The sequence below is a fragment of the Pantherophis guttatus genome, chromosome 6, assembly GCF_059756535.1.
Source record: "Pantherophis guttatus breed Tessera chromosome 6, ASM5975653v1, whole genome shotgun sequence".
Lineage (NCBI taxonomy): Eukaryota > Metazoa > Chordata > Lepidosauria > Squamata > Colubridae > Pantherophis > Pantherophis guttatus.
In genome coordinates, this window is record NC_142068.1 from 31,186,993 (window position 1) to 31,204,627 (window position 17,635).

Genomic DNA, 17,635 nt, shown 5'->3' on the forward strand with positions numbered 1-17,635 from the left:
ATTTCCTGTCCTTTTGCAGACCTGTATAATTACTAAAGGCAGTTGGGTTCTGATACATGTAGCTTTGAAGCTGCATAAATCTGGGGTTCCTATCCTCACTTTTAAATATAGATTTTATTAAAAGTTTTTTTCAAAAACATAACTAATACACACTAATACAAAGCAAAAGAAATAAAAGAAAAAGTGCAAAAAGAGAAAATGTGCAAAAAGAGAAAATGAAATAGAAAAAAGCTTCTGCAACAAAAATATAATTATATTTACAATATTAACACTTAGATTAAAAAGTGTTTTTTTCCCATGAACCAATTTTTTTCCTTATCAAACCCACAAAACATCAGTGTATTTTTCTTCTATTTCATTGAAAAAGTCTATTTCCAGCCAAACATGAACATAGGTTTTTTTTTCTCTAATCAAAGAGGTTAGTTTAACCATCTTTCCATCTCTTTACCGGTTATTCTTCCTGGACTACTGCAATGCTCTCTACATGGGGCTCCCCTTGAAGAGCACCCGGAGGCTCCAACTGGTCCAGAATGCGGCCGCACGGGTGATTATGGGAGCGTCATGGCGCTCCCATGTAACACCTCTCCTGCGTGAGCTGCACTGGCTCCCGGTGGTCCTCCGGGTGCGATTCAAGGTGTTGGTGACCACCTTTAGAGTGCTCCATGGCTTAGGGTCGGGATATTTATGGGACTGCCTTCTGCCACTGAGAGCCTCCCACCGGCCAGTACGCTCCCACAGAGAGGGGCTCCTCCGGGTGCCATTGGCCAAACAATGCCGACTGGCGGCCCCCAAGGGGAGAGCTTTCTCTGTGGGAGCACCTGCCCTCTGGAACGAGCTCCCCCCAGAGATACGGACGATTCCAGACTTACGTACTTTCCGTCGGGCCCTCAAACCTTTTTATTTCATTAAGTCGGGCTGGCCTAATCTCTCCAATTGGGTATTTTAATTTGGATTTTTAATGGGGGATTTTAATTGTCAGGCCAAATTGTTTAATTCATTTTTAAATTGTTTTTATATTTTGTATTCAATGTTTTTTACTTCTGGCTGTTTACCGCCCTGAGTCCTTCAGGAGAAGGGCGGTATATAAATTTAAATATTAAATTAAATTAAATTAAATTATGGGTAGAGTTAAGCCTTTCTGTTTTAGACTATATAATTGTTTTGCTGTGATTATCATGTATAAAAACAAAGTTCTAGTTTTTTCTACTTTTTTCTATAGTTAGTCCCAAAAGAAAGCTTTCCGATTCTAATTGTACATTAACCTTTAAAATCTTCTGGATTAATATATGCATTTGTATCCATTTTTAAAGTTTTTAAAGATGCCCATTAAACTTGATAAAATGTCCATTCATATGATGCCTCACCCTTCATCCTATTCTAGGATGTTCTCACTCTTGAATATTGAGTCTTCCCCCACTATGTTTTTAAATATCTATTGAACTAATTCTTCATTCAAGATTTCCTGGGGTGAATATTATGCATTAAAGTTTTTTTATTTCATTTCTTTCCTCCTTTTTAATCAGTATGCTTTACATTGTTTTAAGTTACTCATTTTGCCATTGTATTTTAATAGTATATATTTTAATTTGTAAAGCTCACATTTCAATAAGTATTATTATATTTTGCCTTTAATGTAATTGATGCTTACTGAGAGATTCTGTCTGAAAGCTCACAGTGATATCATCACACAATATAAAATTTTACAGAAAGATGAAAAAGATATAAAGTTGGGTGGGGGATATTTTTTCCTTTAAAAATATAAATTAAAAGTTACAGTCATCTTAAAAGGAGGCACTACTTATTGCCTTATTTTTTTATATGTATTTTACACAACTATGTAAAATCGTTTTTATTGAAATTGTTTGTGTGTATGTGTGTTATATAAAAACTGCAGGACAATAAAAATAAAAATAAATAATTCATACTGAAAACCTCTGATCAGAACGAAGAACAAATTTGTCTTAAAAACAGTTTTGAATTCAAGAGTGAGAGAGAAAAAAGTAATCAAGAATTTAAGAGAGGCAGAAAATTATTAACTGTGTTGTTAATATAAAACAGGATTCTTTATTACATTCCCATGGAAGGATACATGTTCATTCCAGCTTCAAAACATAAACCAAATTCAATGCTATCCTGGAATATAGACCTCAAATTGTTTTGTTATTCAACAGCATTTGGAGTCACAATGTCATATCAAAAATATTTGCAACAATATCTTGGCAAATTCTAGAAATAGATACATATTTAATCTCTTTAGAAAACAATAGGGGGATTTTGAGTTCCTAGGACTGCATTAGGATTAGATTACAACATGAATTTTTTATTCTCCTCCATTGCTATCTATTGTAATGAGCAAGAAAGATCCTATAGTCATACATAAAAAGTAAAACTAATATGATGTTTCATAACCTAGGGTTGTCCCAAATCTTTCATATACCACTCATACATCTCTGATCTTTAAAGTAAGACAAGAAGGAATAATTTGGAATTTACTGATGTATACATATTTTATAGTTCACTGTAAATGAAGAGACGGTTGCCATTTTCAGCAGCAATTCTAAAGACTTATTAAAATAAGTTCTCAATTTACAGGAGTTATGTATTTCTGAGTTTTGCTTATTTAGAACCGATTGTTCATCCATCTTGTTTCAAGGGAAGTGCTAAACTATAGCCTTTATTTCAATCCTGAACAGTTTCCTTCATAAGAAATACGTTTACTGTCAGAAATATAATTTGTTTTCATATTCAAAATTGCACTCTATCATTCTACTTAGAAAAGGAAAAAACAGGTTTCATACTTTTCCTATTTAGCCTGTCTAAAGCTTATACAATTGCACTTTGCACCCGTATAAAACTAAGAATAAGGACACTGTAAATTGCTGTTGTGAAGATTGAGATTCTTGAAAACACACCTTGTGCTGGAGGAAATAGTTATGAACGGCAGGTTGCTTTGTATTTAATCAAAGGTTCACTTCAAGGGCCTATTTACACAGAAGCTGTGGGTGTGACAAGTTAAGAACGAGAGTTAAAAAGAAGTAAAAGTCACGCAAATAGCATGACAAAGCCTACAAAACGATTAAAGCTGTCTAAAAACAAACCGCCCATTTGATGAACATCTTTTCTTATAAGTAAAATGAAATTTAAAAATCGGTGCTACCCGCCCTACCGCCCCTGTTGGAAAAGTACCTGTCATACATCAAGGATCTGGACTCACCTTCCTGCCGCAGCCACTTCGTAGCTGGATTTCGTCGCAGATCCACTTTCTGAACTAAGCCTTGGAAAGTACTACCGTATGCAGGAGAACACCTGCAGGCAGTCGCCGGTCCCTCCCTAGTATCGCTATTGATTGACAGCTATACAAATCAGTCTCCTCGTCTTCCCGGCAGTAGGAGGCGGGTTTATAGCACAAACATCGCCGTTACAAAGGACTCGGGAGGAGAGCTGCTAGGGATCAAATTCCAGCCGCAATTATCCTCGTGGAAACTAATTAAATTGCATGGGTGTTCTGAGCTGGTGACGGGTCTGATGAGTTTCTGACGGGTAGTTTTTACCTGGTTCATTTATTGCGCAAAAAGTTATACGATTTTAAAAGTTTTACAGAGATCGAGACTCCCTGTCTTACAACACTTTTCCCCAGTTCGATAACCCCAAGGTATTGGAGTATTACAATTCCTACAATCTCTAACAGTTATAGACAGTGGCTGTCTTGGCTGGGGATTTGGAAACTGCGCTCCTTCCGTCTAATTGAGTAGATCTTAAGGGAATGTAGTTAGAATGGGAGCTGAGTTGACTATAATAATTTCTTCTACAAATTCACTATGGTTCAGTTAAAAAAAACTGCATTCACATTTCACTATGCCTTATAGTTTGGCTTTGGCTTGGTTACTACATGAATCCAACCATTATGATTTGTAAACTTGGTATTGTAACTTTATGTGCAAAATTGTGATTCACTCATTTACACCATGAGTAAACAAATGAGCATGTGAATTAAGCCCACAAAATTTACTGATATGTAGATAATCTTCATTGGAATCTATTTAATAATTTTCATAATATTAAGTTCTTTGATGGGAATTTCTGGAAGCTTGTTTCAAATTCCAGTTTGCAATAATTAGAAATGGTAGTTCTCAAAGCTCAAAGAGTGAGAATAATGATCAATAACGTTCTGTGCTTAACTAAAATACTATGTTGAATTAAGATAAAGTAGCAGTACAAGCAATCTCATAAAAAATACTGCGTAGCTTAATGTGTTGTGGCAACAGTAATTCAGATGGTCGGTTCCATCCCATTAAAGGCTCTCAGATAACTTTGCAATCTCAGATTTTGATGAGTTCTGGAGATAATAACAGTAATAATAATTTATTAAATTTATGTCACACCTAACTACAAATGACTGTGAGATAGAAGTTCAGCCATAGGGGTCCTAATGATGATGGTAAGATGGTGGTAAGGATATAAAACATTATCCACTACAAAAGAGTCTGCATTCACTTGCAGTCATGGCAGGAGGTAAAGTAATTTGCTCCAACTGAATGCTTTTCAAATATGTTTGACTACAATGCCCATAATCCCTTTTATTCTCAATCCAATCAATCCTGCAAGTGCTAAAGTATTGGGACCTTATCATATTAACTAATTCCCAGCCTATTCCATTTGTTAAATATTTAGAGCAAATTTAGAGTAATGTTAAGGGTTGGACAGATCCACTTTCTAATGTATTTTCAACCATGGAAGTTCACTGGATAACCCTATCTTACATGGTGGTTTTTGGGGAAAAATAGAAGGGGGTGCTGTGTATAATATTTTGAGCTCCTAATGAAAGAATTATTTAATAAATAAAGCTTGGGAGATCAATGGCTGAAAAAACAGATGTTAATCTAAGAAAAATTGTATACTTATATTCACATGATATCAAAGAGCCACATCATAGCTAAGATAAAGATAAATTTCTGTGAGTTGTGTGGTTAAATTATGTCTTACACTGCATAAGTTTCTCACGCAAACATGTCCAATGACTGAAGCTGATTGGCAAGTACTAAATGTGTGGTATGGATGCTTCAGAATCACAAACTATTATTGCAAAGTGTTTGACATTTTTATGCACACAAATCCTTTCCAACCTTCCTTTGTAAGGAATGGCCTGACACTGAAGTCGTTTACAGATAGTCCTCACTTACAACAGTTCATTTAGTCACCAAAGTTACAATGGCATTGACAAAAGTGACTTAAAACCATTTTTCACACTTATGTCTGTTGCAGCATCCCCATGGTCACATGATTTACATTTGGATGCTTGAAACTGAATCACATTTATAACGGTTGTGGTATCCCGCAGTCATGTGGGCTCCCCTTTTGTGACTTCTGACAAGCAAAGTCAGTGGGGAAACCAGATTCACTTAACCACTATGTTCTTAATTTAAGAACTGCAGTGATTCACTTAACAAACTGGGTGAGAAAAGTCGTAAAATGGGGCAAGCCTCACCTAACAAATTTTTCACTTAACAACATAAATTTAGGGCTCAATTGTGGTTGAGTTGAGGACCCCCTGTATTCAACCCTCCTTTCTAAACGTGCTTTGTGGGGGAACTGCACAAGAAGCATAACCCACTCAACTGTTAATCCAGTCACAGCTCCTTACCAGTATTCTCAGCACTTGAGCATACTTGTCTTTTCAGTTCTGATATTTTTAAAGAGGATCCTGTCGTCGTTTAGTGTGCATACTGAATTTTGTTAGTAGAACTGCATGCAACTCTTTTATGTACTGTGATATGATTAGCCTGCTAGGAAACAGCACGGGTTTGAAGTATCGGAAGACGTTTACAGTGACGTAGTTGTGCATTGGACACATGACAATCGTATATAGAGAGACAACTGGGAATAATTTGAAAAAAAAGCTACTGCATCACTCGTGCAAACGTACAAAACACACAACATATAATAATTAGGAAATAAACTCCGCCGAGTTCAGCGCAGGACGCAGGTAGAATTGAAGTTTCAAACGTCAAGCGCTGTGTCTGACAGCGAGTTGTTAATAATAAGGCATATGCAAATTATCTAATACGAAGTTCTTCGCGGGAAGCAATCAATCTACAAGAAGGGGTATAATTATGGAAGAAACACGAATCTCCTTCGTGGGAAATTTGGCTCAAACGAGCCACCGTCCTTCAGTTTCCTGTCAGCTAGGAAAAGGGGTGGGGACGAAGGGTCGAAACGGAGCTGGCGGGAGACTCGGGAGAGTCAAGGATGGCTGACCAGGGGCTCGAAATGGCTTCCATGATTCCAGCCCTCCGGGAACTGGGCAGGTCTGTGAGTTATGTGGTTAAAATTATGTCTTATGCTGCATAAGTTTCTCACGCAAACATGTCCAATGACTGAGACTAATTGGCAAGTATTAAATGTGTGAGATGGATGCATCAGAATCACAAACTATTATTGCTGAAAGTCAGAAGTGCTTCACCCATTTGCTGCTTGCCTTCAGGCTCTTTCTGAATCGCTGTATTTACGATATGTAATCACGTTCTGTTCCCAGGAGCTCGGGATGCTCCCTTTCATCATTATTTGTCTTTCCTGGGTCGTGTGGAACTGCAATTCAGAGACTGGCAAAAGTGGGGAGGTGAACAATTCTTGAACAGAATTGTTTTTTTCCTAGACTAGAAAAACTTTAAAATTAGCACATTTCATTGTGCTAACATTTTAATTAATGGGAATTGAAGTTATTAATTACTATATCTTTTGTTTGCTTTTACTACACAATAGATATACTTTACAGCATAGGTACACTCTTATCTCACGTCCTTATTTTATTTTCCTTAATGAACAAAAATGATAAATGTGGGACTACCCAACTTTCTGGGAATTTAGTACATTGGAAGGCCCTGATGAGACTTTAGAAAGAGTGCAGAGAAGAGCAACAAAGATTATTAGGGGACTGGAGGCTAAAGCATAGGAAGAATGGTTGTGGGAATTGGGTATATCTAGTTTAATGAAAAGAAGGATTAGGGGTGACATGATAGCAGTGTTCCAATATCTAAGCAGCTACCACATAAAAGAGGAGATCAACCTATTCTCCAAAGCATTAGAAGAATGCAGGGTAAAAAGCAATGGATAGAAACTATACAAGGAGAGAAGTAACCTAGAACTAAGGAGAAATTTTCTGACAGTTAACAATCAGTGGAACAAACTTGCCTCCAGAAGTTGTGGAACTCCAACACTGGATGTTTTTAAGAAGAGATCGGATAACCATTTGTTTGAAATGATATAGGATTTCCTGCTCCAGTAGGGGGGTTGGATTAGAAGACCTCCAAGGTCCTTTCCAATTCTGTTATTCAGTTTGGGATAGATTTTTGAGGGTCTTATGAGGGTCACTAGCCTATGAAAGTATTTTATATGATGGATAAATATATGACTAGAGCATCTTATACTTAAAACATTTTAGAATAACTTTATAGATTAGAGGTCATTTAAACAGGTGAATAAAGTGCTGTTCTCAGTTGAGCACATATACACAGGGAGTGGCCAGAAAAATGTGAAATGCACAATTTATTAATACACTAACAATTCTAATTGTATGTAAGTACTCATTCACAAAATCATTGATAACAGAAGCATACTTCACATTGGTAGCTTGGTTCCATCTCTTATTGAATAATAGGGAGCCTTGATAGCTCTGCAGACAAGGCACTGCAATTTAACACCAGCTGTCTGCAATTAAAGTAAGTTCGAATCTTGCCAGGCTCAAGGTTGACTCAGCCTTCCATCCTTTCTAAGGTAGGTAAATTGAGGACCCAGTTTGTGGAGGCAATAAGTGACTTTGTATAAAATATACAAAAGTATGAAGGCTATTGCTTAACGCACTGTAAGCTGCCTGAGTCTCTGGAGAAGGGCGGCATATATATCAAATTAAATATATATATATATATATGCTTTTCATATGTTTCACAAGCTACTTAAGATTTTGATACCCTGAACAAATTTCTGTTGACTGAAAATTCATTTTCTAAAAATAGAACTTCTTTTCCTAAGAGACTTTGAGCAAAATTATATAGTGCTTGAAATTCAGCATTTTAATAACTGGAATGTTTTAAATAGTTCACGTTGTACTTTTTATTTGTTTACACGTGTGCAAAAAATTTAACAGTATACAGGTATATGTATATATGTACACACACATATATATACAGTATATATATATATATATATATATATATATACACACACACACACACACAAATAAATATATATTTGTGTGTGTGTGTGAATTATATATAACACTATTATTCTGGTCGGTGACCATAATACTGGATTTGATTTTATGCATTTCAGTATAAGAGGTAGCTTTTTTGATAGCATAACTTTTAAATGCATCTTTATTTCAGTGCTATACCGGAAGAATATAATACCGTGGTACAGAAGCCAAGACAAATACTCTGCCAGTTCATTGATCGAATTCTTGTGGATGTAGATGTTGGTGAGTAAAGTTAGTAAATGGCCTAGATTTAAAAAACTCAAACTATGTGTGATTTCTGCTACATGTTATTCTAACCCTAAATCATGGTCATGGACAAAATCTCTAACATTAGACAGTCTTATTATTCATTCATACCACAGAGGGAGAGAATTAGATAAAAATATTCTTCGTTAGAAAATGAAATATTAACTTTCACCTTAATGAAAATAATTCTTAGATAGGGATTGATTAAAATATAATCAAGTCATTTGTTGTTAGTCTAGTTATGCTTTGTTGGGTCATTGTAGTTTGAAATAAGCACTCCCTTCAGATAGTCCTCACTTAATGACCATTCTTTCAGTGACTGTTTGAAATTACAATGGTATTGCACAAAGGGATTTATGACTCATGCCTAGAATTACATGGTCACACAATTGCAATCTGGACACTTCACAACCTATTTGCACTTATGATTGGTTACCAAGCACCCTGTGATCATGTGATCTCCATTTGCCCATCTTCCCAATCAGTTTTCCTAGAAAGTCATTGAGGAAGCTGGCAAGGAAATTAATTAATTTGTATACCACCCTTCTCCCAGAGGGGACTCAGGGCGGTGAACAGCCAAAATTAAAAAACATACAAATACAAAAGTTAAGATAATTAAAAAAGAATTAAATCATTAGCTTCCCAATTTAAAACCCCCAAATCCATAAAATTTAAAATCCCAATTAAAAACCATTTAGGCTAGGCCGGCTTGGTGGAATAAAAACGTCTTCAGGGCTTTACGGAAGGTACAGAGTCCGGGATCAATCGTATTCCAGGAGGCAGCTCGTTCCACAGGGCGGGTGCCCCCACAGAGAAGGCTCTCCCCCTGGGGGCCGCCAGCCGACATTGCCTGACCGACGGCACCCTGAGGAGGCCCTCTCTGTGAGAGCGTATTGGCCGGTGGGAGGTTATCGGTAGCAGCAGGCGGTCTCGCAAATATCCTGGCCCTAAGCCATGGAGCGCTTTAAAGATGAGAACCAACACCTTAAAGTGCACCCAGAAGACCACCAGGAGCCAATGCAGCTCACGCAGGAGAGGTGTTACGTGGGAGCGCCACGTCGCTCCCATAATCACCTGCGCGGCCGCATTCTGCACCAGCTGGAGCCTCCAGGTGCTCCTCAAGGGGAGCCCCATGTAGAGAGCGTTGCAGTAGTCCAGGCGTGACGTGACCAGGGCATGAGTGACCGTGCATAAGGAGTCCCGATCCAGAAAGGGGCGCAACTGGCGTATCAGGCGGACCTGATAAACCCCCCCCCTGGCCAGGGCCGTCATATGCTCTTCTAAAGACAGCCGTGTGTCCAGGAGGACACCCAAGTTGCGAGCCCCCTCTGGGGGGGTCAGTGACTCGCCCCCAATAGCCAGCGATGGCACCAGCTGGCTATATCGGGACACTGGTATCCACAGCCACTCGGTCTTGGAAGGGTTGAGTCGAAGCCTGTTCCTCCTCCCCATCCAGGCCCGCACGGCCTCCAGACACTGGGACATCACTTCGAGGGCATCATTGGGGTGGTCTGGGGTGGAGATGTACAACTGAGTGTTATCAGCGTACAGATGGCATCGCACCCCAAAACTACGGATGATCTCACCCAGCGGCTTCACATAAATGTTGAACAGGAGCGGCGAGAGGACCGACCCTTGCGGCACCCCGCAAGCAAGGCACCTTGAGGTCGACCTCTGCCCCCCTGCCAACACAGACTGCGACCGGGCAGAGAGATAGGAGGAGAACCACCGCAACACGGTGCCTCCCACCCCCAATCCCTCCAGCCGGCGCAGCATGATACCATGGTCGATGGTATCAAAAGCCGCTGAGAGGTCTAACAGGACCAGAACAGACCCCTGTCCCGAGCCCTCCAGAGATCATCCACCAATGTGACCAATGCCGTCTCCGTGCTGTACCCAGGCCTGAAGCCGGACTGGCACGGATCTAGATAGACGGTTTCATCCAGGTACTCTGGGAGCTGTCGCACAACCACACTCTCCACAACCTTCGCAACAAAGCGAAGGTTGGAGACCGGACGGTAGTTTGCCAAAATGGCTGGGTCCAGAGAAGGCTTCTTGAGGAGGGGCCTCACCACCGCCTCTTTCAAGGCGGGAGACAAGAAACCCTCTCTCAAAGAAGCATTTATAATCCTCTGGAGCCAGCCTCGTGTTACCTCCCGGGTGGCCAGTACCAGCCAGGAGGGGCACGGGTCCAATAAACATGTGGTTGCGTTTAACCTCCCCAGGATCCTGTCCACGTCCTCAGGAGTCACAGGGTCAAACTCGTCCCAGATAACATTCTCAAGACCAGCCTCAGTCATCCCGCCAGGATCTACCCAGTCAGAGTCCAAGCCTTCCCGAATCTGAGCAATTTTATCATGCAGATACTGTGCAAAATCCTCAGCCTGCCCTTGCAAGGGGTCTTCCCGCGCTCCCTGATGTAGGAGGGAGTGAGTCACCCTAAACAAGGCGGCTGGGCGGTTATCTGCCGATGCAATAAGAGCGGAAAAGTGGTTACGCTTTGCCGCTTTTATCGCCACTAAATTGGTCTTAATATGAGACATAACTAGTGTTCGGTCGGATTCGGAGCGACTAGCCCTCCAACCACTCTCTAGGCATCTTTTCCGGCGCTTCATCTCCCTCAGCTCCTCGGAGAACCAAGGGGCCGGGCAGGTTCGGCATCGGGTCAGAGGCCGCAAAGGCACAACTCGGTCCAGAGCACCGGCGGCCGTCCTATCCCAGGCAGCCACCAGGTCTTCAGCCGAGTCGTGAGCCAGAGTTTCAGGAACTGGCCCAAGCTCCCTCTGGAACCTATCAGGATCCATCAGGCGCCTGGGGCGGAACCACCTGGTTGGTTCCGCCTCCCTGCAGTGGGGTGCAGCGGTCAAAAAGTCCAGCCTCAGGAGAGAATGGCCCGACCATGACAGGGGTTCAGTAACTATATCCCCTATATCCAGACCTGTATGACTTCTTTGAGGAAGAGGAAAGGAAGCAGTATAGCATACATGAGAAACAAAATGTTTAACTTCAAGGAATCCCTTTGTAATTGTACAGACCTATTATAGAGATCCAAGAAATGTTACATATTTCTTGAAATAGGAAATAGGTATTGAACTTCCTGTTTAGATTATGCTATCTTTTTAGTGGCTCTGGAACTTATGAAGAAGACTGAATCTCAGCCAAGTTCTGTAATGTTGCTTGACTTTATTCTCCATATCATGAAATCATCTCCACTTGTGTTTGTAAATGGAACTGGACCTGATCAGCAAAATGACACAGATTCCAGCTGTATTGGTGAGTTTATTGAAACGTATCTATTGGATCTATAATTCAACAAATTATAGCAGTTTGAAATGTGAATTATATATTTTATATCAGGCCATAAATAAACAAAAAATTAGCTGAAAAAGGCACTCTTCTTTAATCTCATATAAAAAAATCAAAAGGTTGCAGCAAGAAGATTTAAAAAGAAACTCTCTTACCCCTGGAATTTTTAGTCGTAATTAATATGATCATAATGTTTTCTTTTTTCTTTTCTTTAGAATTCAGCAATTGGATAATAGCAAGACTTTTGAGAATTGCTGCTAGTCCAAACTGCCACATTTTACATGAGAACATTAGTAATGTCATTTGTTCTTACCTTTGCCTTTTCAAAGTCAAGAACTGTAGCTTGTTTAACTTGGCAACAAAAGAACTGCTGTATCTTCTTCAAGATCTGATTTCAATCCATGAAAAAAATATACAAACTATTTTGACATGGCCTGTGGTTGTGAGCAGATTTTCTTGCAATTCCACGCTAAATCTGGGCAATTTAAGTTCTGTCCAACTACAGTTAAATGGAATGAATAATGTAGAATGCTTGGAAACAACTTCAATAAGGATTCTTACTCATATAGTTTCTTACATGTTTTTCAAACCACAAGATATTACCCTGTTTGGAATAGGGTGTTCCCTTTTGGACTATGGTAGTTCTAAAGTTAAAATTTTGAGTATGGTATTTTTAACAGAACTCCTAGAACTTGGAGGACTTCCAGAAGACCTAGCCAATAATTTCTTCTCATTTCTATTTGGAATTTTGCAATCCATTCCTGTAATGGATTCTACAAAGCTGGAATTATATGAAGAACCACTCTTAATATTAGTGAGAACTTTATTTCCTTTCCAAATTAATTCCCATGAGACTTTTGAACCTATTTATCTAAACATATTACTGCAAAAACTTCATGCATTGTTTGAAGCTGATGTGCTCAGGTTTCTCCAGTCTATGAAGATAAAAGAAGTATTATGTCACATATTACAGTATTTCTTGATGTATGTGCCAGCTGGATATGAATCTGCTGTTCCGGTTAGAAAGACTTATATTAACAACATTTGCAGATTTTTCATCTCAGCAATTGGATGCCAGGTAGAACAAGAGGTAAGTATTATTAAAAAGTTAACAAAGGTTTGCCACAAAATGCTGACAAATTAAGGGAGAATTATTTTGAGGAAATTATTAGATTTAGTGTTAAGTAGGAGCTCATTTTCTCCTAAGGCTAATGTCATCAGGTTTTGTGGCAGTAGTTTCTGCTTTCTATACCGACACAAGTAAGAATAACTTAAACATTTTAATGGTCTAAATTCATGAGTTTACAGTGTAATTTCAGTATAGGATACTGATTTAGTAGAGTTTATAATCAATTGGTACATATTTAGCTTAAAGTTTTAAAATGAATAAATCTGTTTGCCTACATAATCCAGTAATTGCAAGGAAGTATATATGAGATTTTTATGTCCTTTTAGTCGTATTTAAATATCTATGAATTTTATGAAGATGTTATATAGTATAATTTATTCTTTTTGATAAAGTATCTGCTGAGTCCACTCTATGTAGTGTTGAAGACTGTGACAGCAGAAATTATCCAGGAGCTGCAGTGTAGCTGTTATCCAGAGACTTCCGATACTGATGGGGGAAGTAGTAGCAGTACTGATGATGTCCCACAAAAAAGGCTTCGTTTATGTCTGTCCTTAAAACATCCTAAAAAATTGTCAGCACCACCAAAGTAAGTAATTGGTAGCTTTTAAGAACCAATCTTATTTTCGGATCTATTTTGAATATGCTTCTTGTGTCCAGTTACTTCTGAATCTTAATACTGTTCTCTAAGATGTTTGTCATGCCCACTAGAGTATCTGTAGATTTGATTAAAATAGTTTCTAATCTCTCATTCAAGTCTTTTATAAATAGTTGTACAAAAGTTTGTTGTACACTTCTTGGTATCTCCCAGTTTGGTGTACCCTTGTTACATACAATTTTTCAGTCAACTGTATTTTCATCTAATAGTAACATAGTTAAGTTCACATTTTGCATCTTCTCTATTAGGATTTCAGGACACTCTCAAATGCTTGTTGAAGTTAACATATAAACTACTGTATTTCAATGGTCAAGTAAACTCATCACTACCAAAAGGAAGATAAAATTGCTTTGGCATGAGCTGTTCTTGATAAACTCTTCTTGGTTCATTCCAAGCAATGCATTTGTTTTTAAATACTCATAAACTGCTTAATTGTTAACATTTCTGTATTAGTATTAATTTTGTATTAACTTTAAAAGAAATACATTTCATACTTTTGAAGTACCTTTGTCATTATATTTCAGTTTCTTATTCCAGAGTTCTTTAAAAATAAATTTTTCAATATTATTTCAAAATAATAATTTAAAGTTAACCTGGATCATCTAAATCATATTCTAATACTGATAATAATTCAGATTTTTTGACATTGCTAATTCATCTGGATAAAACTGCTTAATTAAGAAAGGTTTTATTTGTATATAAAATCCACATTCCAGCTGCAGGAACTCAGATGACTTGAGATTTGACTGATAGTACTTTGATTTGAAGTATTAACATCTATAATTGTCCTTGGAAATCCAGTTTATTGTGGTGGTTCAGGCATCAGGCTAAAAACCATGAAACACGACTTCTAGTTCTACATGAGGCACAAAGCCAGCTAAATGACATTGGGTCAATCATTCTCAGCCCTGGGAAGAATGCAATGGTAAACCACTTCTGAAAAACCTTGCCAAGAAAACTGCAGGGATTTGTCTGGTTGTCGCCAGGAGTCAAAAACTGACTCAAAGGAAGCAATAAAATAAAAATCCTTAACTGCTCCAACACATAAAAAGGGATTACCTGCTATTTTCAAATTTATTATCCCATAATACAAATTTTTCATATAAATACAGGTCAAAATTTTATCTCTGTCCAACTTTTTCTTAATGCATCCTGGAGCTTTTACTGTAAGAAATACAATAGAACAATGGCTAAAATAGAGCCAAGCTCCTATCATGATTTCAGAGGATTCACACAATAACTTTCTAATTCTGCCCACAGTTTTTTTTTTTTTCATCACATGTATTTCATAAAGAAACAAAAATCTAAATATACTTAAAGGTAAACCTAAAAATCAGGACAATTAACCCCACCATTCTTATATACGTTATAGGATTACATAAGGTTGCCTGATATTAATATGTATATTTTATTTCCTTAAACATGTTTCTTTCAAAATGAAAGATTTAAAACAGTCTTCATCTAGTTTCACTATTTCCAGATATTTTATTTCACTTTAGTTTTATAGTAAATTTATCACAAAATGCTCTAAAATGGTATCCAAAATGTTGATTCATAGGCCCCATGTCCTGAACATGAAAATGAAGAGCAAGTTGTGGAATTTGATATGCCAGAAGGCGGACTCTCTGTTGTCCCTTTTGGAACAAGACAATCTTCCGGTGGAAGTTCTGCAAACTGTAGAAGGAATTGCTTTAATAGCTCAACTGGCCACAATGTGTACAGTCCATTCTAAAGAAGATTTCAACAGGTAAAAAAATTCAAGTCAGTTTATTTCAGCTCAGTTTATTTGAGCTTTACAAAAATATCTGAAGATATTTCTGAAAAGGTTTTTGTAAATATCCACATGCTATTGCTTCAGTTAAGTTTTGAAAAAAAATAGCATGGAGTTATAACAGCAACTGTCTTACCAACTACTAGGGGCTCTCTAGAAACTTGCCTACTGCTAGGCCAGCATTTCATTTTGGAAACGAGCATGATGTGGTAGTGGTTTTCCTTCTATGGTGTCAAGAAATGTATAACTTGATAGAAATAGTGTTTTAAAGATCTTGATGAACTGTAGATTTGATCAGGTTGTTTGCTGTGTCAAACAGTTTTTGATCTCCATTTTTGAAAAATGAAAATTTTTAAATGTTACTCATTAAACTCTTTCAGTGACCAGTTTTATTTATTTATTCTTAACAGAGTAGATCATCAAGTTGCTCATGTGTGTAATTTATATAATCGTGAAAATAGTAATGCTTCAGAATCAAGAGAACACATCCAGTTAATATGGATTTCTTCAGAATTTATCATGAGAGCAATTAGAGTTTGTTGGAAGCTTCTGGATCCTGCTTCACTGGTAATTGACCTGGAGCCAGTGATTCAAAAAGTGGTGAAAATAATTGATGCCTTCCTTTATATGCAAGGTGAGATATCTTTTTAAAATACCTTAAAAAGCAAAAATAGCCATATTGATGATGGAAATAGGGCAGTTTACTGGAGCTGCTTTTGCAACATATTTGCATGGTATTGAATTTCTAAGACCATCAGCAAATTTAAAAAGACAGAAAGAGGAAAAGAGGAAAATATAACAAAGTATTCAAGTCATGTCTGTACCAAATCTTGGATGGAATATTGGAAAGTACGTATTAGGTTATACTAGAGGCATTGTGGCACATTATAGTGCCTGCCCATTAGGCCACAGAAAACTAGAATGGCAAACTACTTCCATTTTGCCATACTGATGCCAGAACCCCTACATTCACGCATTCAACTAATTACCAAAAGTCAAACTTGATTTGAGCGAGGCTTTACCTTAATTATCCCAATAACTTGACTTATTGGAGCATAGCATTAATTCAGTACCTGATAAAATCCAATTTACATATCCTCAGAATTTCAAATTTGATCATCATTTTTTAATGTCAATATAAATCTTATTACAAAAATATAGTCTCCCCACAAAGTTAAAATGACCTGATGCTGTTCTCTTGTTAATGCATTTACCTCTTGTAAATCATCAGTAAAAGTGTGTGTGCATTTCTTCTACCACCTAAAAGTTAAATTCCAGTTTAACGATGAAGTGTTTGACAACTTGTTTGGAATACTGTCTTTGCCATGGATTTCCAGCCATTTAGATGATTTTCCAACCATGCTTACTGGTCTTAATTTGGATCTTTTGGCCTTGAGTCAACATCTGGCAAGCCATTTTAGTAAGTAAAAAATTCTTATCATATTTGAAATTTAGTTTCTTTTTTTTTAAAGATAGAAATTTAGTTTATTTTTTATGTTTTTATTGTTCTGTCTGTTTCTTTAGTGTCTTAAGAGATGATTTTTACAAACTGCTTTTATTTAATCTAAATATTTCTTAAATGTTTTGCTCTCAAAGGGTTCCAATTTTTAAAAATCATGGTGGATCCCCAAAAGGGCTTTTGGCTATATGAATTATACTGATATTTACTATATTAAATATTAAAATCAATGCATTCATTGAATTGTTATTTATTGAATCGTGTAAAAAATAATATAAAATCCATTGGCTATTAACAAATATTTTTCTTGAAAAAAAACCCTGTATTTTGTAACAAATAAAAATATTAAAATATTTGAATTCCCCCCCCCCCATCATTTGGCAAATAATTTTGATTTCTCAGACCCCTAAGAGCAAATTGGGGGACCTGTAGGGGTACTTGGACTACTTTTAAGAAACTAGTCTAAACAGTCCTGTCACTTAGATGTTATGAATGTTTTAGGCAACCCTTTTAAATATAGTATTTCAAAGTCAGGATGCCACAAATAAGGCCTGATCTTGTTTCAACATCAGCTATACCTGTGAAAGCTGGAGATGTAATTTAAACAATCAAAAGTTAATGCTACTCAATAAATTACAAATTTAGAAATATTTAGCAAAAAATTGTTTCTAGTATGAATGCAGAATTAAAAGACCAGAGAATTGCAAAAAGTACACTGATATAATATGTTTTATTTGTCTATCTGTATAGTTTAAACTAATATCATATTCTTAAAATACTAGCTGTAATGTTTATAGATCTCTAATAGTATGTTGTGGTGG

General features: G+C 37.3%; 2 protein-coding genes across 5 annotated transcripts in view; one reads left to right on the top strand and one right to left on the bottom strand.

Moving 5' to 3' along the window:
• Positions 1–5,742, bottom strand: part of PLS1 (plastin 1) — a 57,993-nt gene extending 52,251 nt beyond the window's left edge. The window contains exon 1 of one of the 2 annotated variants that reach the window (XM_034439309.3): positions 5,642–5,742. The gene's annotated coding sequence lies outside the window, so the exon portion shown is untranslated. Of the gene's footprint in view, positions 1–3,214; positions 3,525–5,641 lie in introns of those variants that run through there. The other variant, XM_034439308.3, reaches the window with a different exon arrangement.
• Positions 1–17,635, top strand: part of ATR (ATR checkpoint kinase) — a 119,915-nt gene that overhangs the window by 58,799 nt on the left and 43,481 nt on the right. For 2 of the 3 annotated variants that reach the window (XM_060682929.2, XM_087872649.1), the window contains exons 3-9: positions 8,379–8,470; positions 11,618–11,767; positions 12,016–12,890; positions 13,322–13,515; positions 15,143–15,331; positions 15,766–15,989; positions 16,623–16,775. In XM_060682929.2, the coding sequence (XP_060538912.2) occupies positions 8,379–8,470; positions 11,618–11,767; positions 12,016–12,890; positions 13,322–13,515; positions 15,143–15,331; positions 15,766–15,989; positions 16,623–16,775 (1,877 nt within the window). Of the gene's footprint in view, positions 1–6,169; positions 6,306–8,378; positions 8,471–11,617; positions 11,768–12,015; positions 12,891–13,321; positions 13,516–15,142; positions 15,332–15,765; positions 15,990–16,622; positions 16,776–17,635 lie in introns of those variants that run through there. The other variant, XM_034439310.3, reaches the window with a different exon arrangement.